General features: G+C 32.7%; 2 protein-coding genes across 2 annotated transcripts in view; both read left to right on the top strand.

The window, feature by feature from the left end:
- Positions 1-548: 548 nt before the first annotated feature.
- The window catches only part of PsGEF (Protostome-specific GEF), a 244,468-nt gene continuing 219,214 nt past the window's right edge, over positions 549-25,802 (top strand). The window contains exon 1 of the mRNA XM_075301413.1: positions 549-769. The gene's annotated coding sequence lies outside the window, so the exon portion shown is untranslated. The remainder of the gene's footprint in view (positions 770-25,802) is intronic.
- On the top strand, positions 8,779-11,055 carry LOC142230787 (uncharacterized). Its single transcript, XM_075301415.1, has 2 exons — positions 8,779-10,569; positions 10,996-11,055. The coding sequence occupies exons 1-2, from the start codon at positions 8,779-8,781 to the stop codon at positions 11,053-11,055; spliced, it is 1,851 nt and encodes a 616-aa protein (XP_075157530.1).

The following is a 25,802-nucleotide window of genomic DNA, read 5'->3' as shown; positions in this document are numbered from 1 at the left end:
AGTCAAATCTGGGGATCGGTTTATATGGGGGCTATATATAATTATGGACCGATATGGACCAATTTTTGAAAAACTAAGTATTCTCTTCCATTGATAGGCTAAGAATTTTCCGAAACGCCCCCGTATTTGAAACAAAAAAATTAAAAGTATGAAAAATGTGAGATATAAAAAATTGATTTAAAAAACTTCCTGTGCAGTTAAAATATTTCGGAGGTAATTTTTATACTAAATAATGAGTTTCATAGTGTCCCTGCTGGTGTTACATACAAATGCACGTACTTATTATATCCTGATTATGTGATACAGGTTAAAGGTATTTTTATACCCTTCACCTCGATTGTGGTACAGACAAATAATTTTCTCCAAATAATTTGTTACCAATGAAAATTAATGCTAATATTGGAAAATGACGATATTACAAATGGATAAAAAACAAAAAACAAAAATTTTATAAATAATAACAAATATTCACTAGCCATTAAAATAATTTTCAATAATTTCTGTTTTTGTATAGTTTGTATAGCAACATGAATGAACATATTTACATAAGTAACAACAATACATTCTAAAATTAAACATTTACTTCTTTCGAAACACTTAAAAACAGAAAAAAGGAAGATAGAAAAAAAAATTAAAATCAAATAAACACTTATGCTCCAGCTTCGTTTCCCGTTTCACCTTCTCTCTATGTGCAATTTAAGAAACTTTTCAAACAAATACGACTGAATGAACGACTGGATTCAATTCAATGGAATATCTAAAATAAAATGTAAGTCTTGTGAATAATTAAAATTTATTTTATAAACTAATCATAAATATTATGTAAAAAAATCTATAGAATAAGAATAGAATAAGTAATAGAATAAGTAATACGAAGAGGAGTTTCAGGATAGGTCCATATCAAAATAGGCTAAATCTGGAGGTAGTCGTATATACTCGTATAAGGATCCAACAAATAAAAAAATAGAAAAATTTTGTTCAGTGAAGAAGATCAGTTTTGTTTCAATGGCATACATTTTTATAAATAAAAGCTACGAATTTAATGGATTTTTTTAAGTTCTTGCTATGAATTTTGGATGTCGCTTTATTCATACCTACCATAGAATGGTGATGGAGGAATAACAAATTTTCAATTCAGTTTGTAACACATCGAAATATCCATTTACGGCTATATAAATTTTATATATTCTTGATCAGGAAAAAATTCTAAGACGATATAACCATGACAGTCTGGCCATCTGTCTGTATTTTGTAAAAGCCTTCCATATTGGCCTGTATTTATTAATCATGTGAAAGCCTTTCATGAAATGTGGCACATGTTCTTTTTTCCTTCACCAAGGTCATATTCAAAGAGGTGTTTTGGTGTAGCCCTCATTTTGACTGATCTTCCGATTTGACTTGTCGGGCCTCTCAATACCGCAATTTTATCCGATTTGACTGAAATTGGAAATTTCGAAGTATTTTATATATAATATTCCGAATACGGTTTGTATCGGTCCATTTTTATACCCTCCACCATAGGATGGGGGGTATATTAACTTTGTCATTCCGTTTGGAAGACATCGAAATATTACTCTAAGACCCCATAAAGTATATATATTCTGGGTCGCGGTGAAATTCTGAGTCGATCTAAGCATGTCCGTCCGTCCGTCCGTCTGTTGAAATCACGCTAACTTCCGAACGAAACAAGCTATCGACTTGAAACTTGACACAATTAGTTGTTGTTGATGTAGGTCGAATTATATTGCAAATGGGCCATATCGTATCACTTTTACGTATAGCCCCCATATAAACCGATCCCCAGATTTGGCTTGCGGAGCCTCTAAGAGAAGCAAATTTCATCCGATCCGGTTGAAATTTGGAACATGATGTTGGTATATAGTCTCTAACAACCATACTAAAAGTGGTCCACATCGGTTCATAATTATATATAGCCCCCATATAAACCGATTCCAGATTTAACTTGCGGAGCCTCTAAGAGAAGGTTGAAATTTGGTACGTGATGTTAGTATATGGTCTCTAACAACCCTGCCAGTATTGGTCCATATCGGTCCATAATTATATACAGCCGTTATATAAACCGATCCCCATATTTGACCTCCGGAGCCTATTGGAGGAGCAAAATTCATCTGATCCGGTTCAAATTTGGTACGTGGTGTGAGCATATGGTCTCTAACAACCATGCAAAAATTGGTCCACATCGGTTCATAATTATATATAGCACCCATATAAACCGATCCCAATATTTGACCTTCGGAGCCTCTTGAAGAGCAAAATTCATCCGATCCGGTTGAAATTTGGTACATTTCGCTACTTTATGACCGATAACAACCATGCCAAAATTGGTCCGTATCGATCTATATTATATATAGCCCCCAACTAAACCGATCCCCAATCACAGAAAAATCACGATTGCCACTCGAGCCAAAAATAATCTACCAAAATTTTATTGCCATAGAAAATTTTGTCAAAATTTTATTTCTATAGAAAATTTTGTCAAAATTTTATTTCTATAGAAAATTTTGTCAAAATTTTATTTCTATAGAAAATTTTGTCAAAATTTTATTTCTATTGAACATTTTGTCAAAATTTTATTTCTATTGAAAATTTTGTCAAAATTTTATTTCTATAGAAAATTGTGTCAAAATTTTATTTCTACAGAACATTTTGTCAAAATTTTATTTCTATAGAAAATTTTGCCAAATTTTATTTCTGTAGAAAATTTTGTCAGAATGTTACTTCTATAGAAAATTTATGAAGCATTTCATAGTTGGAGAGGAATATATTACAAAATCTTCCAAAATATCAAGAATTCTTCCAATATATCAATTAGTAAACAATCTGCCATTTTTTGTAGACTCGTCTTCATAGCCCCCATATAAAGCGACCCCCATATTTCAATTCTGGCTATATAATTACCGTAAAAAATTCATATCGGTTCGTATATATACCGGTCATGAAAAGGATATATATGTATTTAATCGACCTTTCTTTTGTCTACTATATATCCCGCATGGACTAACTTACAATTTAGAAGACGACGTTAAGAAGTTTTAAGATGCCTTGCTATCGGCCGCAACCCAAGTAATTTAAGTGTGGATGACCGTCTTCAGTAGAAGTTTCTAGGCAATCCATGGTGGAGGGTACATAAGATTCGGCCTGACCGAACTTACGGCCGTATATACTTGTTTGGTATAGTCTGTATATAGACCAATCTTGACACCAAAATTTTTATTCGATTTGCCTGAAATTATAAAATTAATCGTATTTTAGGTACATAAATAGCTGAGTTGAACACGGTATGTATCGGTCCATTTATTGGTATAGCTTCCATATATACGAATATCACGATTTGAGTTCTTGGGACTCTAGATACAGCAATTTTAAGCCTATTTACCACAAACTCAAAATCTAGAACTATTCTAGGTCCACAAATAGGTGTGCTGAATATGGTGTGTATTGGTCCATGTTTTTGTATAACTCCTATATAGACCCATCTTCCGATTTGACTTAGATTTATTCGATTTTTCTGAAATTAGAAATCCTGTATCCATTTGGGGTATATCCGAAAGGGTTTTCATTGAGGGTAAATAAGGCTAACAGATCATCAAAATTGCATTAAGGTAGAAGTAAAATTTCTCGATTTTACTATCGTCCTCATTGGAGATATATAGATAATTTATAATATGTATTCTTTAATTGTATAAATTAATTTAACCCTTTGACTACCGAAAACGACAACAAACTCTATTTCCCCACATAGTTTCGATTTATTTCTCGATGTTATTTTGAAGTAGAAGGTTTAATCTAAATAATCTATAAATATTTCCCATATACTTCTTTAGCAATAAACGAAAAATGCAAATTTTGTGACTATTTTTCGTCTGTATGTGTCTGGTAAATAGTAAATTATACAAGAACTACAGCCAATATTTTCCAGATTCTTTTTTGTATTTTTTCTTAAACTTTGATAGACATAATAGGCTAACTAGCGATTATTTTCGTAGGGCCATTTGGTCACAATTCAAGAATCAAGTTCTCAGAACAAACTTATATAGCTCTCGAACTGATTTAGGTAGGTCCTCAAAATTACCATTTTATTCTACATGCTGTTAACACAAATAAACAAAGAAGATACATTAAAGTTTTTAACATAATTTGTATTTCGGTAGTTAAAGGTTTAATTTATATTATTTAGGTTCCAAATCATATGAAAACCGTTATTTCAATGGAATTTCTTGCACACTTAGACGAGATGTTTAGCAACAGTTCAGAAGAGAGCTTGTTTTATCTTCTATAGTAAATTTTCTTTGCATATCTTCAGGCTTTACAATAATCTGCTTGACAACGTTATATGTAGTATGAGAAGAAAATTTGAGTTCAATTTTATGTTAAATATGGATAACATTAGAACAAAATTTATTATAACTTCAAAAATCAAAATTATTGTTCCAACATGGATGGGCAAATAGCAGTGGGACCCACTCAACGGATCTTGAACGTAATATATCGAAAAGTTCTAGTAGTTTTCAGGCTGAAATATTAGCAATATAGCATTAATAGTGGAAAATTGGCTGAGATAGAGTTTTAGTTTGGTACACCCTAAAAAACAATCACCTCTGTAACATATACTCCAAACACATTTTGCTTCAAGTATATATATTTTCAGGATTGGTCCAAACAAAATATTGTGTGCATTGTTCAAATATATTATGTTTCACCTTAGGGCATATACCGTTAGAAAAACATTTTAATGAAATTTTCATTGTGTATATAAATTTTTAAGGCGCCAATTGGTTACTGTCATTTTTTTACTTGCAGCATACTCTATAAGTCTCTCTTTCTAAACATATATATGTTTATCGGCTTTTACTAAATTAATATATGGTTGCATCCAAGAATATTATATTTACAATAATTTTATGTCCCAAGCATAATATGTTCTAACATATTAACATATTTGTCCCAAACATGTTATGCTAGTTTATCAACATTATATGCTTGCACATAACAATATTGTGTTAAAAAATTTGAGTTCCACACATATAATTTTTACACCCACACCTATGAAAAACAGTCTTTTTCTTCCGTGTATATATGAGTTAGTTGGGATATAGCGACAAGTCTTTATTTAAATTAAATTTAAATTAGTCGAGTTGTGCGACCAAAATGAATTAAATTTTCCAATTAAAAAAAAAATTGAAAGTCTCAAAGAAATCGATTGATATTTTATTCAGATATGTTTTTAATTTCTAACCAATTTTGTAGTAGAAACTAGGCTTTTTCTGCTCAAAGACATTTCGATTGAAAAATTATTTGATCAATAAAGTTCGTGATTCAATCAGAAAAACTTTTTGTCTCAATAGTTTTGTTTTGTAAGTAAATATGAAATTACCAATGACAATCAACATCAATTTTAATAAAAATGTGATATCTTGATTTATACTATTTCCGCCAGGGAGTGGCCTTAGTTTCTATTTTTATACCCTTCACCACTACTGTGGTACAGGGCATAATAAGTTTGTACATTTGTATGTAACGCCAAGAAATAATTGTCATAGACCCATCTTTTAGTATACCGATCGGCTTAGAATTAAATTCTGAGTCGATTTAGCGATGTCCGTCTGTCTGTCTGTCCGTCCGTCTGTCTGTATATGTAATTTTGTGCACAAAGTACAGGTCGCAGTTTAAGTCCGATCGTGCTCAAATTTGACATAACGTCTTTCTTCGGATAGAAGACAATCGCTATTGATTTTGGAAAAAATCGGTTCAGATTTAGATATAGCTGCCATATATAGTTATCACCGATTTGATCATAATTCACGTATTTATGAACCGACGTTCTTCAAATTTTGTACATCTGAATGTTTTGTCAGTCCCGTAAAAACTACCAAATATCAGCTAAATCGGTTCAGATTTAGATATAGCTCCCCTATATATCTTTCGTCCGATTTTGACTTGTATGGCTTCAAAAGCCAGAGTTTTGCCCTGATTTGATTAAAATTTTGTACAAGGAGTACGTTTAATAGTATCGTTAATTGTGCCAAATTTAGTTGAAATCGGTTCAGATTTAGATATAGCTCCCATATATATCTTTCGTCCGATTTGGATTTATATGGCCTCAAAAGCCAGAGTTTTGCCCTGAGTTGCTTGAAATTTTGCACAACAAGTACGTTTAATAGTATCGTTAAGTGTGCTTAACTTGGTTAAAATCGGTTCCGATTTAGATATAGCTCCCATATATATCTTTCGTCCGATTTGGATTTATATGGCCTCAAAAGCCAGAGTTTTGCCCTGAGTTGCTTGAAATTTTGCACAAGGAGTACGTTTTATAGTATCGTTAATTGTGCAAATTTTATTTGCAGTCGGTTCAGATTTAGATATAGCTCCCATATATATCATTCGCCCGATTTGGACTAATATGCCCACAGAGGCAAAAGTGTTGCTCTGATTTACGTGAAATTTGCAGAGGGAGTAGAATTGAACTTGAAACTTTGCACAGTCAGTAGAATTAAGGTTCTGCATATCAGCGTTGCCAATTTAGCTTTTTTCCCGCTATATTTGGCTTTTTTTGAAGACGTTTAGCGGGAAAAAAATGCATTTAGCTTTTAGCTTTTTTTCTGGCTTTTTTTCATGACCCTTTTAGTTATTTTTGGCTTTTTTTTATTTTCGACATGTTTCTATTGAAATATGGATAAATCGGCGTTTTTATCTAAGCCTTGCTGCAAGTATAAGGGTTTCCACATATTTCAAAGCTCAGTTGAAACATTAATAATGAGTCCAGCCATTATGCGGGCATTTTTGTAGCAAATACACCTTGTTGTAAAGTTTTTTCATTATATACATAAAAGTTATCGTAAACTTTAAATCTACTATTACCATACAAATTTGTTAGATAAACTGTCAGTAAATTATTGGGAATATTATCATTTGACTCGTTTATCCTTTTTATGTTATTATAATATTCTAAAGTTATTACGATATTACTAAATTAAAATAGTAGATGTGAATAGCTTTGTGCACTGAAAAAATATTGTCGTCTCCTTAAAATACGAACGCGAATTTTTAGATCATTTAATATTTTAAAATAACAAGTAAAAAAAATAGAGGTGTTGGGAAGGTAGCTCCCACAAAACGAAGGACTTCCAGTAAAAAATTTGTGATAGTAATCAAAATGTATCGAATACGCAAACAGAGCTAATATGCCTTAGATATTGTTACAGTCTCACAGAAGTGGAATTAAAATGAAAATAATATTCATTGTAAGTGAAATAAAGCCTTTAAGTTTGTTAAATTTCAATCAAAAATGTGACTTTTGATACAAAAAAATTTAGCTTTTTTTCTAGCTATTTTTTAGCATTTTTTAGCTTTTTTTAGCTATTTTTTTGGGCAAATCTAGCGGTTTTTGGTGAAACAATTCTGGCAACGCTGCTGCATATGCGTGTTTATTTTGGTTGAAATCGGTTCAGATTTTGATATAGCTCCCATATACATCTTTCGCCCGATTTTCCGTCATATGACCACAGAGGTCAAAGTTGTTATCTGTTGGCGAAAATATTCATTTTCCCAACGAAAAATTCAAGGAAAAATCATAAAATAATCATTCTTATAAAGCCACAAAATCATCAAATAACAAAAACTTCATCATCGTCTTAAGCATACAAAACTTAATAATGAAGTTTTGTTTGCTTTGCTTAGCTGTCCACTTGACTAATCTGCATATGCAGTTTCATTTGCAGTGAGTGCATCCCCTGCCCCCTTCACTTCAATGCGAATAGCCAGCAGCTTGTGCGTCGCCACCCACTCCTAATGTCAACACTCGCAGTCACTTACCTGCGCACGCATTATTCCTTTGCAGAACAACAACATCGTATACGGGAGCGCAGAATGTTAATAGGTGGATTCATACGCATATGAACAAACAAACATACATATGAACATTAGAATTGCATTGTACGTATATTTGTAAAAGGTTTTGAGAATGCAATTGCAGTATCTATGTGGTCAATGACTCCTTTTCAAAATCATATGTTCCGCTGAAATTTAAGTACATACATACAAGTACATCCATGTAGTTTGTTATGTAGTTTTTTCTAGACGATAATTATTATTAGCTTTAAGGTTTCTTGCTATGAAAATTAATTTTAAATGCTCTCTTCTTGTCTAACCATCAAGGAATAAACAACATAAGTATCCTGAACATTGTACTAATTATTTAACTCTTTTTCTACAGCAAATAAATAAATCGTTGTAATATTTTTATTATTGAAAATCTTTGGTTTTTTATTCTTGTCATTTCAACTACGCAAGTTTTCTCAACATTTTATTGGTGCCGAAACCCGGGAATTTTCCTCGTTTGTTCATTTTAATTAAAAAAGAAAATTTTTGTGAATTTTTTTTTATTTTTTCTCGCGAAATTAGTGAACGGTTTTTCAAAAACAACTAACTTCAAAATAGTGAACACAAACGAAATTTTTCAATCGCTAATCAACATAATTTCTCACATAATAAATAATTATTCATTTATTAATCAATTGAAAATTATAAAAGTTCTAATTGGTGAATTTTTTTGTGATTTAGATTAACAATTTTTTTCCGCATTTGTGATTATAAAGTTTCGTTTTTGTGATTCCTTTGAAATTTATTCAATCGAAACTTTGCGTTATTTGAATCACTGACCGTTTTTACTGGCGAAAAAGGCTACAGTTGATTTTCAAATAAGACTTTATTTGTGCTTTTTAAATTTCATCCTTTGGTGTTGTGTGTGCAAGCATAACGATGTGTGATCTTTCTGCACTTATCAATGATCAACGACAATTATTAAATTTGTTGGTAAAATATCAAAGCCGTTTTGTGGTAAAACATTCCGCGGAGAAAACTCATGGTTATGTAAGCGCCTTGGCCCAAAGGATCGATGATATTTTTAATCGTTTTGAAGCGCAGCATGAAACTATAGTGGAACACGTGCGCGATAATTCGATAAATTCTAGCGAAGTTCCTTATCTTAACGATGATTTCTATCTCGACTTTTCCGAGACATATTTTACATTCAAAGGAATGCTTATCGATTCCTTCCCTGATCGCTCCGTATCACATTCGCCAATGGCTAGTACCTTCGTTGCCCCACATGGTCGCTCGGATACGACCATAATTTCTGAATCTAAACTTCCTAAAATATCGATTCCTAAATTCTCGGGAGAATATATTGAGTGGATTCCATTCCGCGACATATATTTTTCATTAGTTCATCAGAACGATTCGTTGAACAAAATTCAAAAATTTTATTATTTGCGAAGCACTTTAGAAGGCGAAGCTGCAAATCTAATTAAAAACATTTCAGCCACTGAGGCTAACTATGATTCAGCTTGGAAGATTTTGGAATCCAGATACCACAACAAACGAATGCTTGTTGGTAATTTAATTTCCAAATTATTCAATATTCCAAAATCAGAAGGCGATTTCCAATCAATTAAAACTTTGCTTGACTCCGCCCAAGAGTGTATTTCGTCTTTACAGAATCTTGATATTAACACCAAAACTTGGGATCCACTTCTTATCCATCTCTTGGTACAGAAGCTTGATATCCAATCACGCCGAGACTGGGAACAGTCTCTAAAATCTTCAACCGAAATTCCGCAGCTATCTGAACTTTTCTTATTCTTGGAAAGAACATTCCGTACGCTGGAATCCATAGCTGGCGAAACTACTAATTCTCCTAAAAATTTTCCCCCGCGGACTGACAAATACCAAAACTCGTCTCAGACAAAAAAGGCAACATTCCATTCTGGCCTTATCACTAAACCTGATTTGCCAATTTGTGTTTTTTGTGAGAAAAACCACAATCTTACCAAATGCTACAAATTTTTGGCTTTGCCACGAACTTCCAAAATTAATTTTCTGAACGATAAAAACATTTGCTTTAATTGTTTTATTGTTGGTCATAATCACGATAACTGCACTTCCATTTTTCGCTGTGCAACATGCCAACAACCTCATCATACAGTAATCCATCCTGAAGATCCTGTCAGTCCAATCCCAAATCCTCCCACTCAGGTAACTTCCCATAGCGCTCAGTCGTTTTCTAGTGTCCTGCTCTACACAATTAGACTTAACGTCAATACAAGCCGTGGTCGATTCCAACTGAGGGCTCTTCTTGATCCTGGCTCACAAGGCAGTCTCATCTCTGAGCAAACGGTGGAGAAGTTAGCTTTAACTAAAACTAGATCTAACTGCAGAGTGGTTGGAATTGGAAATCATCATGGAGATGTCTCAAAATTCACTGTAGAACTGAATTTAGTTCCACGAAATGAAAATTTTGGTTTTTCATGTACAGCTCTTGTTCTTCCCACAATCTCATCATATGCCCCTGATCCTTCATCTCAACAAATTTCATTACCTGAAATCGCAAGGAATAACTTAGCTGATCCATGGTTTTACAATTCTGATCCCATAGATCTAATCCTTGGGTCAGATATTTGTTCTGAAATTAAATTAGCTGGTCAATCATTTATCCATAAGGGACTATTCTTTCAGAACACTTGCTTCGGTTGGGTTTTCTCAGGATCTAGCGTATACTCACCTCCAAGGAGAATTCATATTCATAATACAAATATCATTCCTATACATTCACAACATTCCCAGAATACTAGCAGACATGGACATGAACATTATTTTCCGAACACTTTAAATTTTTATTCCAGCTTCAATTGGAATTCAAAATATTTACCAATACAAAATAGTCCCTAAACATCACAGCATGCCAAGATTTTCTTATATCCCTAACTTTTGCTTAAACATACAACTAAATTGAATTTGAAAATCTAATGTTTTTAAAAAATATTTAATATTTTGAAAATAACCTTTTTTGAAAATAATTTCCCTAGGCTTAAACTAAAACCTCTACTCAAAACATTTGTCAACAAAATAAAAAATCATAGCTTTTGCACTAATCTAAATTAATATCTATGCTTATTATCCTTTACTTTATACTTGCAGATACACTTTACTTATACATTCACTTTCATACATATAAACTTTTCTTCTATGGATAATTAATCAATAAATTTTCACAAGTATGGAGCCTACTGACAGCGCTGTGAGTCGGAGCATAGCGGAGGGAAACCTCGACTAAAATTCTTCCACCGATAGGCCGTATTTGTAGAAAATCTTCATCTGAAAACATTCGTTCTCCAGGGGGGAGAATGTTGGCGAAAATATTCATTTTCCCAACGAAAAATTCAAGGAAAAATCATAAAATAATCATTCTTATAAAGCCACAAAATCATCAAATAACAAAAACTTCATCATCGTCTTAAGCATACAAAACTTAATAATGAAGTTTTGTTTGCTTTGCTTAGCTGTCCACTTGACTAATCTGCATATGCAGTTTCATTTGCAGTGAGTGCATCCCCTGCCCCCTTCACTTCAATGCGAATAGCCAGCAGCTTGTGCGTCGCCACCCACTCCTGATGTCAACACTCGCAGTCACTTACCTGCGCACGCATTATTCCTTTGCAGAACAACAACATCGTATACGGGAGCGCAGAATGTTAATAGGTGGATTCATACGCATATGAACAAACAAACATACATATGAACATTAGAATTGCATTGTACGTATATTTGTAAAAGGTTTTGAGAATGCAATTGCAGTATCTATGTGGTCAATGACTCCTTTTCAAAATCATATGTTCCGCTGAAATTTAAGTACATACATACAAGTACATCCATGTAGTTTGTTATGTAGTTTTTTCTAGACGATAATTATTATTAGCTTTAAGGTTTCTTGCTATGAAAATTAATTTTAAATGCTCTCTTCTTGTCTAACCATCAAGGAATAAACAACATAAGTATCCTGAACATTGTACTAATTATTTAACTCTTTTTCTACAGCAAATAAATAAATCGTTGTAATATTTTTATTATTGAAAATATTTGGTTTTTTTTTATTCTTGTCATTTCAACTACGCAAGTTTTCTCAACATTATCCGATTTACGTGAAATTTTGCACGGGAAGTAGATTCAACATAGTAACTATGCATGTGAAAGTTGATTGCAATCGGTTCAGATTTCGATATAGATTCCATATATATGTTTTTCCTATTTAGGCAAAACTGGCCGAAATACCTACATTTTCCTTATCAAATCGCCACTACTAAGTCGAAAACTTATCAAAATGACTCAAATTTTCCTATTACTCTATTACACATCTATCGACCGATAAATCATAAATATACTTTTGTGAAGTTGCCTCAAAATTGGTTCATATTTAAATGTTTCCTATATTTTTTTTTTTAACTAACATTGTGTTCCACCTCAGCGCATTAGCCGACTTAAATGTAAAATCTATAAGTATTGCAGAACTCTGTACAGATCTGCTCAGATATACAGAATATATGTGTATGGATTCATATAGCATCCAACACATTGGACGGATTTGATATGGTATCGAAAATGTGGACTTACAAAGTGGTGAAGGGTATAATATAGTCGGCCCCGCCCGACTTTAGACTTTCCTTACTTGTTTTTTTTTTTTTTTTTTTGTTTTTACTCCATCAAATGGATCTGATAATTAAAAAATTATAGCATAGATTTCACAATACCCTTTGAACATGAATGACCTACAAAAACCTTGACCTTATTTTAGAAAATTTGCTTGATTTTCTCTCTTGCTTGCTTTTCCTCTTCATGGAATGAAGCCCAGATGTGCTTTGCCAACCATTTGCACACTAGCAAAAAAAGGAAACTCATAAAAAATTTAGTTTAGTGAATTTAATACTCGTTAAGATTGCGTGCAAAAATCTTGTAAAAAAATAAGCAACAAAAAAAAAACACAAATTGGAATTAAACGAATAGAAAAAAACTACTAGATACTAACAATCTAGGGTCATTTGAGGTAGGCCAAAGAAAATATAAAAATTGTTCTAGCTAAACCCCAAAAAATATATATAGGTAAGACAGGCAAAAGAATATTTAATTTCTGTAGGTTTTATAGGGGGTCTTTTTATTTTTGTGCAGAGAGTTTAACGACTTGACTTTATTTACCTAGCCTGTTAAGTTTCCCAAGTTGACTATGCCGGAAAATGACAAGACCACATTTTCTTGTCATTTCTGAGTTTTAGCCTTGTATGTAGAGAGGAAGCCACTAATGCCTTAAAAGCCCATTACAGCTCAGCAAAATAATTAAGGTCACTTCGTTAGTTTCAAAAGTGGTGGTGGTGGTGGTGGTGGGGGAGGAAGAGAGGGCTCTTTAACGAGCCACCAAATAAGTAAACAAAAAAACAATATTTATTAAACAAGTCAGGAGCTTAATAAATTGTCCAGAGTTTATATTTATTTAAGAAAAATTTATGCGTTAAGGCAAACTCTAAAACCACATTTGACTATAAATAATAAATAAAAAATGTAGGTTAAATAATAAAAAAGAAATAAATAATTAAAAAGTAAATACCAACACCTTTAAAAAAAAACTCTGTCTCAATCATTCAGGCAGGCGGTAGCCTTGGAGGTATGCTATAAAAATTTTAAAACTAATATTTAAACAGAATTTCTTGTAACTACTTTTCATAGCTTTGCAATTGTAAAACCACACTTGACTATAAATATTAAAAAAATATATTGGTTAAATAATAAACAAGAAATAAATAATTAAAAGTAAATACTCACATATTAAAAAAAAATACATCTCAATTTGTGAGCCTTTTAGGTATGCTTTAATTTTTTGTTTAATGAAGCATTTTAATGTTTAAACAGAATTTCCTTTAACTGCAGTTCATAGGTTTGCAATTGTAGGAAATCCAATCAACCGTAAGTTTCCTGTTGTAAAACTAAAACAATTCCTGTATATAAAAAGGAAACACATAGTTTTACGCTAATACTAACACTTCAAAGCCTAAAAGTAGGCAACCATCCAAAATACATTTACAATTCCAAAAAAAAAAAAAAATCAAATGCTAAAGCTAAACTACTCGCTCCTCTCCAACTCTCTCTCTCTCGTTGGCTATGTCTCCTTTTATTTCATTGGCTAAGGTATCAAACTATCAGCAAATAACTTCACTAAACTAAATGGAAATAAAATATCGTTTTGGCAATCATAAGCAATTTGTATATGGAAACCCTCCGAAAAGTATACTATACAATTTTTGTTTTTACTTATTATATCAGTAATAGGCATGGCATGTCCATTAGTCAATCATTAATATTTATAGCTTATCAAAATAATAAATTTATTATGGAAGACCTACGAAGAATGTTCGCATGGTTAAAACGGCCTACAATTGAAATGAATACAATTGGCGTGAATGGGTTTGTTGCCTCACAGGATATAGGTCTTCGGAAATTCTTGGAATTTGGAGTAAACAAAAAAAAAAAAAAAAAAAATCATCATGAAAGCTATTAGTTTTTTGTTTATTTGTTACAATACCATTGCGAGTAATAAACAAGGAAACTGGCATATATTTCAACTATATATAATATTTTCTTTATGTCTATTATACACAGAAAAAAATTTTGTTCTGATTCAATCACAAAAGTAGTTAAATTTCAAGGGCCGATGTTTATTTTGAATAAAACACAAACTATTTAGGAAATTATTATAATTTTATTTTATTATGATATATTGGTATTACTCAATTATGTATGGAACAAAATATCGGCCAAATGGGCGCCGCGACCTCGGTGGCACACCTTCATCCTATGGTCCAAATTTTCGATGATGCTGAGGCATAATGGAGGTTCTATGCCGTTAATGTGCCGAATTATCTCATCCTTTAGCTCTTGACTTGTTTCTGGCTTATCGACGTACACCTTTTCTTTCAAATAACTCTAAAGAAAAAAGTTCAACGGTGTCAAATCACATGATCTTGGCGGCCAATTGACATCGCCATTACGTGAGATAACACGGCCATTGAATTTGTTGCGCAAAAGAGCCATTGTCATCATCCATCTGTTGCCAGTTCTTGGAACCATTCTGCCCATTCACGACGCTTGGAATGGTCAAGAGGCTTTAGTTCTTGAGCCAATTGCACCTTGTAAGCAATTTAAAATTTAAAATTTCAGGGGAGTTTGATGACAGATCAGGCAGAGCAGTTCAACCAGTACACTTCCCGAAGATAAATTTAAAGATTTTACCTATGAAGACTATCTAATATTCTGGATTTATAAGAACCATTTTTGTTTGAGTTTTAGAGGACTCATTAACATCTCTTGTAAGTGTGCAAGAAAATTATAAAATAACGTCTTGATTTGAAATCTTATATATGTAGATTTTCAAACGAGAAATAAAATCTGGAAATTTTACATTGAGTTTCCAGTAATCTTCATGATCAGTGCGCCTTCTATATCCTCAAGAAGTTAAATCGGTCTATATGGAGGCTTTACCAAATGGAGGGATAAAATAGAAACTTAAGGAGTTAAATCGGGACATCGGTCTATATGGGGGCTATATCAAAACATGAACCGATCCTCACCATTTTTGGCACACATCTTTATGGCCTGAAAATACCTGTAAATTTCCAATTTCAGGTAAATTGGATAAAAACTGGTTTTTATAAGCCCAAGAAGTAAAATCGCGATATTGGTCTCTATGGGGGCTATAACAAAACATGAACCCATATTCACCATTTTTGGCACACCTCTTTATGGTCCGAAAATACCTCTGGATTTCGCCTTTCAGGCAAATTGGATAAAAACTACGGTTTCTATAAGCCCAAGACCCCAAATCGGGAGGTCGGGTTATATGGGGACTCTACCAATACATGGACCGATACACACCATTTTTGGCACTCCTCTTTATGGTTCGAAAATATCTCTAGATTTCTAATTTCAGGTAAATTGGATAAAAACTACGGTTTCTATACATTTTTGGCACATCTCTTTATGGTCCGAAAATACCTCTGGATTTCGCCTTTCAGGCAAATTGGATAAAAACTGCGGATTCTAGAAGCCCAAGAAATAAAATCGGGAGGTTGGTTTATATGGGGACCATACCAAAACATCAACCGATCCTCACCATTTTTGGCACACCTCTTTATGGTCCCAAAATACCTCTAGATTTCCAATTTCAGACAAATAAGATAAAAACTACGGTTTCTATAAGCCCAAGACCCCAAATCGGGAGATCGGTCTATATGGGGGCTATACCAAAACATGGACCGATATTCACTATTTTGGACACACCTTCTTATGGTCCTTAAATACTTCTAGATTTCTAATTTCAGGCAAATTGAAAAAAAAAATACAATTTCTATAAGCCCAAGACTTAAAATCGGGAGATCGGCTTATATGGGGGCTATACCAAAATATGGGCCGATACTCACCATTTTTGGTCACCTCTTTATGGTCCGAAAATACCTCTAGATTTCCAATTTCAGACAAATTGGATAAAAACTACGGTTTCTATAAGCGCAAGACCCCAAATCGGGAGGTCGGTTTATATGGGGACTATACCAAAACTTGGACCGATACACACCATTTTTGGCACTCCTCTTTATGGTTCGAAAATATCTCTAGATTTCCGATTTCAGGTAAAAAACTACGGATTCTAGAAGCCCAAGAAGTAAAATCGTGAGATCGGTCTATATGGGGGCTATACCAAAGCATGAACCGATTCTCATCATTTTTGGCACACCTCTTTATGGTTCTATAATACCTCTGGATTTCGCCTTTCAGGCCAATTGGATAAAAACTACGGTTTCTATAAGCTCAAGACCTCAAAGCGGGAGGTCGGTTTATATGGGGACCATACCAAAACATAGACCGATACTCACCATTTTTGGCACACCTCTTTATGGTCCGAAAATACCTCTAGATTTCCAATTTCAGGCAAATTGGATAAAAACTACGGATTACAGAAGCCCGAGAATTTAAATCGGGAGATCGGTCTATATGGGGACTATACCAGAACATGGACCGATACCTACCATTTTGGACACACCTTCTTATAGTTCTAAAATACAAAAACTAAGCCCAATATTTAAAATCGGGAGATCGGTCTATATGGGGGCTATACTAAAACATGGACCGATATTCACTATTTTGGAGATACCTTCTTATGGTTCTAAAATACTTCTAGATTTCCAATTTCAGGCAAAGTGGGTAAAAACTACGGTTTCTATAAGCCCAAGACCACAATCGGGAGATCGGTTTATATGGGGGCTATAGGGAGCCACCGTGGTGCAATGGTTAGCATGTCCGCCTTGCATACACAAGGTCGTGGGTTCGATTCCTGCTTCGACCGAACACCAAAAAGTTTTTCAGCGGTGGATTATCCCACCTCAGTAATGCTGGTGACATTTCTGAGGGTCTCAAAACTTCTCTAAGTGGATTCACTGCAATGTGGAACGCCGTTTGGACTCGGCTATAAAAAGGAGGTCCCTTGTCATTGAGCTTAACATGGAATCGGGCAGCACTCAGTGATAAGAGAGAAGTTCACCAATGAGGTAGCACAATGGACTGAATAGTCTAAATGAGCCTGATACATCGGGCTGCCACCTAACCTAACCTTACCTATGGGGACTATATCAAAACCTGGACCGATATAGCCCATCTTCGAACTTGACCTGCCTGCAGACAAAAGACGAGTTTGTGAAAAAATTAAGCAAGACAGCTTTATTATTGAAAGCTGTAGCGTGATTACAACAGACATCCAGACAGACAGACGGACATGGTTATATCGTCTTAGCATTTCTCCCTGATCAAGAATATATATACTTTATATAGCCGGAAATCGATATTTCGATGTATTACAAACGGAATGACAAACTTATTATACCACCATCAGCATTCTATGGTGGTGGGTATAAAAATATGAATTAGTTTGGCCATAAAAATTATTCAATTAAAATTTTTTAATTGAATCAATCAGTTGATTTCAACTTTATTAAGAATTTAAATGGAAAAAATTAATTAACCTTTACGTGTTATGTAAATAGTTTGTAAATTTTAAAATAATTTTTCAATTGATTCAATTACAAATCCATTGACTTTGATGCAAAACTCTATTAATAATTTAATAGAATAAATAAAATTTGTAATTGATCATAAAATCAATAAATTTTTAATTGAGTCAATTATTTTTTCTTAAACCAATACGTCAGTAATTTCAATCACTTGTTTTTGCATTGGATATTTTTTTCAAGTTGTTTAAATATTTAATTACATAAATTAACTCTTTATATTAATCGTTTCCAAAATAAATTAAATTTTTAACTGAAAAATGTAAAAAAATGGATGCCAATTTTTTTCTGTGTACAAAAATTGTTTATAATACATCGAAATATCAGTTTCGTGTATTCTGGTATATTCTTTATAGTATACAACCAAAAAGTTTTTCTTAAAACAATTCTAAATACACAACATACTTTATGGCACGAAAATTATAGAAAAAAAAAACTAAAGCATACCTAAAAGGGCGACTCATGGTCTTAGGATCTCTACACTTCAATTGATAATAACAAAAGCAAAACAAATTTCTATAATACAAACAAACCCCAAGATAAGAATTTTGGCTATAAAAAAAAATTGAAACTAAAAACTAAAACATACATTTAGGCGAAGGGAAATAACAACAAAGGGGAAAACAACTTTGCTATCAATTTTGTGCAAGGCTGCTTGATATATTTTTGCTTTTAGCAAAAACTATTTTAAGACAAGCAATTTGAGTGTAAATTGTTATAAAAAACATTTGTTACATTTAGCAAAACAAATGTGGTAATAACTTTGGCATGTATTAAATTGAAAGATAAATATCCTAGAGTAAAGCATAATTTTAGGCATTAGGTTATAAAATTTTTTGAGATTTTGGCAATAAAATCTATTGGCAAACTCTTAATACCGCATACCAAACAGAGAGTTAATTAAAACCATTAATTGAAAACTAAGATATATGGGAAGCAATGCAATGGTAGATCAAGCTTCAGTATTTGTAATTCTAAATAATAAGTCTACACAAAAGGGAAGCATATTTTTGAGCAGCAACAGTTATGCCAAAATTTTATTGCTTATGTGTCTTTTGACCCATAACTACATACAAACATATCTCTAATATATATTTTTTTGGCATTCAACAAAATTCCGTAGGAAGTATTTTTAGCTATATATGATATGCATAAATTCTTTCTTTTGGGCACGCACTCGCACACACTCACACGCACATTCATTGTGAATTTCATTTAAGTATATTGCATATATTAAGGCTAATATCCTTAGTATTTCTCAAGTATAGTGTGTATATTGTTTGAAAAATTTGGCTGTAATAGCCAATGGGTTAATGACCATATGAGAAATATAAAATATTCATGAGTAAAGGGCACTCAATCCAATAGGCGCCATTTTTTTATTAAGAAGTTACATTTCACAAATGTTAGGGAAGAGTTTTATGAATACAGTTTCTTAATATCTTCCGGATTTCATAGGTCATAAAAATAAGTGATGAAATTTTAATGAAAACTAAAATTTCTTTAGAGGCTCATAGTTGGTGTGTGTATATGAAGAATGGAGAATTAATTAAGATGTTGCTCCTAAGGGAGAAAAGGAAAATTACGTGACGTAAATGTAATCCTCAAAAGCTTCAAATAGCTTTTAGACTTTCCTAGAATCTATTCAGACCATGTCACAAGTAAAACCCAGCTAAAGTCGGTATAAGACGACGATATCATATTTACACCCAGCAAAACAAGCGTCGCCAAAAAAGTAATGAAAATGTTCTTTTTGGATCCGGAAGTGGTGCAAAATTGACGCAGAAGCGATGAATTTAACATGGGCTTATCATAGGACGGAAGTCCTTAATTTCAACAGCCGTTGCACTGAATTTGCATCACTTCTTAAGCAGTGAGGCGAAGTCAGTGTTTTGGTTGTGAATTAAGAAATCTTGTGATATTTTAATAAATAAATAATTTTCAAAAAAAAATTTTTTTTGGATTTTTAACACATTTTAACGCTAGTCCGAAACATTGACCTCAAATGTTAGTTGTGGTCCGAATTCAATGTTTTGGATGTAAATAAAAAAAAAATCTGTGATATTTTGTCAAATAAATAATTTTTATAATTTGTAATGGATTCTAACGCTTGTTGGAAACGTTTGACCTAAAATATTTAAAAAAACTCACAATTTTTGTCAGATTGGATTTAGCATTTTTGTCGGCAAAATTTAAATGATTTGTACCATTTTATGAATTCTTACTCTTGTTCCAACCTATTTGAAACAAAAACAAGTATATACGGCCGTAAGTTCGGCCAGGCCGAAGCCTATGTACCCTCCACCATGGATTGCGTAGAAACTTCTAGTGAAGACTGTCATCCACAATCGAATTACTTGGGTTGCGGTAACTTTTGCCGATGACAAGGTATCTTAAAACTTCCTAATACCGTAATATATAACATGTAGTCCATACGTGGTATATATTAAACTTAAAATGGCCGATTAAATACGTATATAATTAAGTTTGAAAACATTTTCTATAGAAATAAAATTTTGACAAAATAAAATTTTGACAACATTTTCTATAGAAGTAAAATTTGGACAAAATTTTCTATAGAAATACGATTTTAACAAAATTTTCTATTCAAATAATATTTTGACAAAAATTTCTATAGAAATAAAATATTTACAAAATTTTCAAAAGATTTAAAATTTTGACAACATTCTCTATAGAATTAAAATTTTGACAACATTTTCTACAGAAATAAAATTTTGACAAAATTGTCTATAGAAATAAAAGTTTGACAAAATTGCCTATAGAAATAAAATGTTGACAAAATTTTCTATAGAAATAAAATTTTGACAAAATTTTCTATAGAAATAAAATTTTGCTAGATTATTTTTGCTCGAGTGGCAAGTATGATTATGAACCGATATGGACCAATTTTTGTGTGATTGGGGATCGGCTATATATAACTATAGACCGATATGGACCAATTTTGGCATGGTTATTAGCGGCCATATATTAACACCTCGTTGCAAATTTCAACTGGATCGGATGAAGTTTGCTCGTCCAAGTGGCTCCGGAGTTCAAATCTGGGGATCGGTTTATATAGGGGCTATATATAATTATGGACTGATATGGACCAATTTTTGCATGGCCGGATCGGATGAAATTTGCTTCTTTTAGAGGATCCGCAAACCAAATCTGGGAATCGTTTTATATGGGGGCTATATATAATTATGGGCCGATTTGGACCAATTTTTGCATGGTTGTTAGAGACAATATACTAACACCACGTACCAAATTTCAATCGGATCGGATGAATTTTGCTCCTCTAAGAGGCTCCGGAGTTCAAATCTGGGGATTGGTTTATATGGGGGCTATATATAATTATGGACCGATATGGACCAATTTTTGCACGGTTGTTAGAGACCATATACTTATACCATGTACCAAATTTCAGCCGTATCGGATGAAATTGGCTTCTCTTTGGGGCACCGCAAGCCAAATCTGGGGATCGGTTTATATGGGGGCTATATATAATTATGGGCCGATGTGGACCAATTTTTGCATGGTTGTTAGAGACCATATACTAACACCATGAACCAAATTTCAGCCCGATCGGATGAATTTTGCTCCTCTAAGAGGCTCCGGAGTTCAAATCTGGGGATTGGTTTATATGGGGGCTATATATAATTATGGACCGATATGGACCAATTTTTGCACGGTTGTTAGAGACCATATACTAATACCATGTACCAAATTTCAGCCGTATCGGATGAAATTTGCTTCTCTTTGGGGCACCGCAAGCCAAATCTGGGGATCGGTTTATATGGGGGCTATATATAATTATGGACCGATGTGGACCAATTTTTGCATGGTTGTTAGAGACCATATACTAACACCATGTACCAAATTTCAGCCGGATCGGTTGAAATTTGCTTCTTTTAGAGGATCCGCAAACCAAATCTGGGAATCGTTTTATATGGGGGCTATATATAATTATGGGCCGATTTGGACCAATTTTTGCATGGTTGTTAGAGACAATATACTAACACCACGTACCAAATTTCAATCGGATCGGATGAATTTTGCTCCTCTAAGAGGCTCCGGAGTTCAAATCTGGGGATTGGTTTATATGGGGGCTATATATAATTATGGACCGATATGGACCAATTTTTGCACGGTTGTTAGAGACCATATACTTATACCATGTACCAAATTTCAGCCGTATCGGATGAAATTGGCTTCTCTTTGGGGCACCGCAAGCCAAATCTGGGGATCGGTTTATATGGGGGCTATATATAATTATGGGCCGATGTGGACCAATTTTTGCATGGTTGTTAGAGACCATATACTAACACCATGAACCAAATTTCAGCCCGATCGGATGAATTTTGCTCCTCTAAGAGGCTCCGGAGTTCAAATCTGGGGATTGGTTTATATGGGGGCTATATATAATTATGGACCGATATGGACCAATTTTTGCACGGTTGTTAGAGACCATATACTAATACCATGTACCAAATTTCAGCCGTATCGGATGAAATTTGCTTCTCTTTGGGGCACCGCAAGCCAAATCTGGGGATCGGTTTATATGGGGGCTATATATAATTATGGACCGATGTGGACCAATTTTTGCATGGTTGTTAGAGACCATATACTAACACCATGTACCAAATTTCAGCCGGATCGGTTGAAATTTGCTTCTCTTAGAGCAATCGCAAGCCAAATTTGGGGGTCCGTTTATATGGGGGCTATACGTAAAAGTGGACCGTCAAGTCTGAATTTGGAAATTAAAGTTGTCGCTAACACATGTTAATGGACTTTGATAGCACATGAAGGAAAAAGTTGAAAAAATTTATAAATTAAAAATTATTTTCTAGAATCAAGTAAGTCAAGTAAAAGAGAATCGTGCCTTAAAGGTATCCTAATTTTAATTCTCAGAATCATTAGTGTCAAAACAAAATTTTTGAAACAGAGCATGATTTTCTTCAGCGTAGAATATCAAGATAACAAATCTTTAATTAAAATCAAGTATATACAGCCGTAAGTTCGGCCAGGCCGAATCTTATGTACCCTGCACCATGGATTGTGTAGAAACTTCTACTAAAGATTGTCATCCACAATCCAATTACTTGGGTTGTGGAAATACTTGCCGATAGCTAGGTCTCTTAAAATTTCTTAACACTGTCTTCTAAATTGTGAGTTAGTCCATACGGGGTATAATTAAAAAAAGGCCGATTAAATACGTATATAGTTCAGTTTGACAAATTTTTCTAAAGAAATAAAATTTTGACAAAATTTTCTATAGAAATACAATTTTGACGAAATTTTCTTTAGAAATAAAATTTTGACAAAATTTTCTATAGAGATAAAATTTTGACAACATTTTCTATCTAAATAAAATTTTGACATAATTTTCTATAGCAATAAAATTTTGACAAAATTTTCTATAAAATAAAATGTTAATACCATTTTCTATAGAAATAAAATGTTGACAACATTTTCTATCGAAATAAAATTTTTACATAATTTTCTATGGAAACAATTTTTTGACAAAATTTTCTATAGAAATAAAGTTATGACAACATTGTCTATAGAAATAAAATTTTGACAACATTGTCTATAGAAATAAAATTTTGACAAAATTTTCTATAGAAATAAAATTTTGACAAAATTTTCTATAGAAATAAAATTTTGACAAAATTTTCTATAGAAATAAAATTTTGACAAAATTTTCTATAGAAATAAAATTTTGACGAAATTTTCTATAGAAATAAGGTTTTGACAAAACTTTCTATAGAAATAAAATTTTGACAAATTGTTTTTATAGAAATAAAATTTTGACAAAATTTTGTATAGAAATAAAATCTTGACAAAATTTTGACAAAATTTTCTATAGCAATAAAATTTTTGCAAAATGTTCTATAGAAACAAAATCTTGACAAAATTTTGTATAGTAATAAAATTTTGACAAAATTGCTATAGAAATAAAATTTTGGTAGATTATTTTTGGGGATCGGCTATATATAACTATAGAACGATATGGACCAATTTTGGCATAGTTGTCAGCGGCCATATACTAGCGCAATATACCAAATTTCACCACGTACCAAATTTCAACTGGATCGGATGAATTTTGCTCCTCCAAGAGCTCCGGAGGGCAAATCGGGGGATCGGCTTATATGGGGCTACATATAATTATGACCGATGTTGACCAATTTTTGCATAGTTATTAGAGACCATATACTTATACCATGTACCAAATTTTAGCCGGATCGGATGAAATTTGCTTCTCTTAGAGGCTCCGCAAGCCAAATCTGAGGATCGGTTATATGGGGGCTATATATAATTGTTCAGTTTGACAAATTTTTCTATAGAAATAAAATTTTGACAAAATTTTCTATAGGGATAAAATTTTGACACCATTTTCTATCTAAATAAAATTTTGACATAATATTCTATAGTAATAAAATTTTGACATAATTTTCTATAGTAATAAAATTTTGACAAAATTTTCTATAGAAATAAAATGTTGATAACATTTTCTATAGAAATAAAATGTTGACAACATTTTCTATCGAAATAAAATTTTGACATAATTTTCTATGGAAATAAATTTTTGACAAAATTTTCTATAGAAATAAAATTTTGACAAAATTGTATATAGAAATAAAAGTTTAACAAAATTGCCTATGGAAATAAAATTTTGACAAAATTTTCAATAGAAATAAAATTTTGACAAAATTTTCTATAGCAATAAAATTTTGACAAAATGTTCTATAGAAATAAAATCTTGATAAAATTTTGTATAGTAATAACACTTTGACAAAATTTTCTATAGCTATAAAATTTTTGCAAAATGTTCTATAGAAATAAAATCTTGACAAAATTTTGTATAGTAATAAAATTTTGACAAAATTTTCTATAGAAATAAAATTTTGGTAGATTATTTTTGGGGATCGGCTATATATAACTATAGAACGATATGGACAAATTTTGGCATAGTTGTCAGCGGCCATATACTAGCGCAATATACCAAATTTCACCACGTACCAAATTTCAACTGGATCGGATGAATTTTGCTCCTCCAAGAGCTCCGGAGGGCAAATCGGGGGATCGGCTTATATGGGGCTACATATAATTATGACCGATGTTGACCAATTTTTGCATAGTTGTTAGAGACCATATACTTATACCATGTACCAAATTTTAGCCGGATCGGATGAAATTTGCTTCTCGTAGAGGCTCCGCAAGCCAAATCTGAGGATCGGTTATATGGGGGCTATATATAATTGTGGACCGATGCGGAATTTTGACAAAATTTTCTATAGCAATACAATTTTGACAAAATGTTCTATAGAAATAAAATCTTGACAAAATTTTGTATAGTAATAAAATTTTGACAAAATTTTCTATAGAAATGAAATTTTGGTAGATTAATTTTGGGGATCGGATATATATAACTATAGAACGATATGGACCAATTTTGGCATAGTTGTCAGCGACCATATACTAGCGCAATATACCAAATTTCACCACGTACCAAAGTTCAACTGGATCGGATGAATTTTTCTCATCCAAGAGCTCCGGAGGGCAAATCGGGGGATCGGTTTATATGGGGCTACATATAATTATGACCGTTGTTGACCAATTTTTGAATGGTTGTTAGTGATCATATACTAACACCATGTACCAAAGTTTAGCCGGATCGGATGATCCTGCAAGCCAAATTTGGGGAGCCTTTTATATGGGGGATATACGTAAAAGTGGACCGATATGGTCCATTTGCAATACCATCAGACATACATCAATAAAAATTACTTGTGGCAAGTTTCAAGTCGATAGCTTGTTTCGTTCGGAAGTTAGGGTGATTGC

The sequence above is a fragment of the Haematobia irritans genome, chromosome 3 (assembly GCF_050003625.1).
Source record: "Haematobia irritans isolate KBUSLIRL chromosome 3, ASM5000362v1, whole genome shotgun sequence".
Taxonomy (NCBI): domain Eukaryota; kingdom Metazoa; phylum Arthropoda; class Insecta; order Diptera; family Muscidae; genus Haematobia; species Haematobia irritans.
This window is presented reverse-complemented; position numbering and strand designations above follow the sequence as displayed.

Excerpts from the sequence above, each read along its gene's own strand:
- LOC142230787 (XM_075301415.1), top strand. The coding sequence starts at position 8,779 with ATGTGTGATCTTTCTGCACTTATCAATGATCAACGACAATTATTAAAT. Across the intron at positions 10,570-10,995 it reads GGGTTTTCTCAGGATCTAGC|ATACACTTTACTTATACATT; the intron begins GTATACTCACCT and ends TTATACTTGCAG.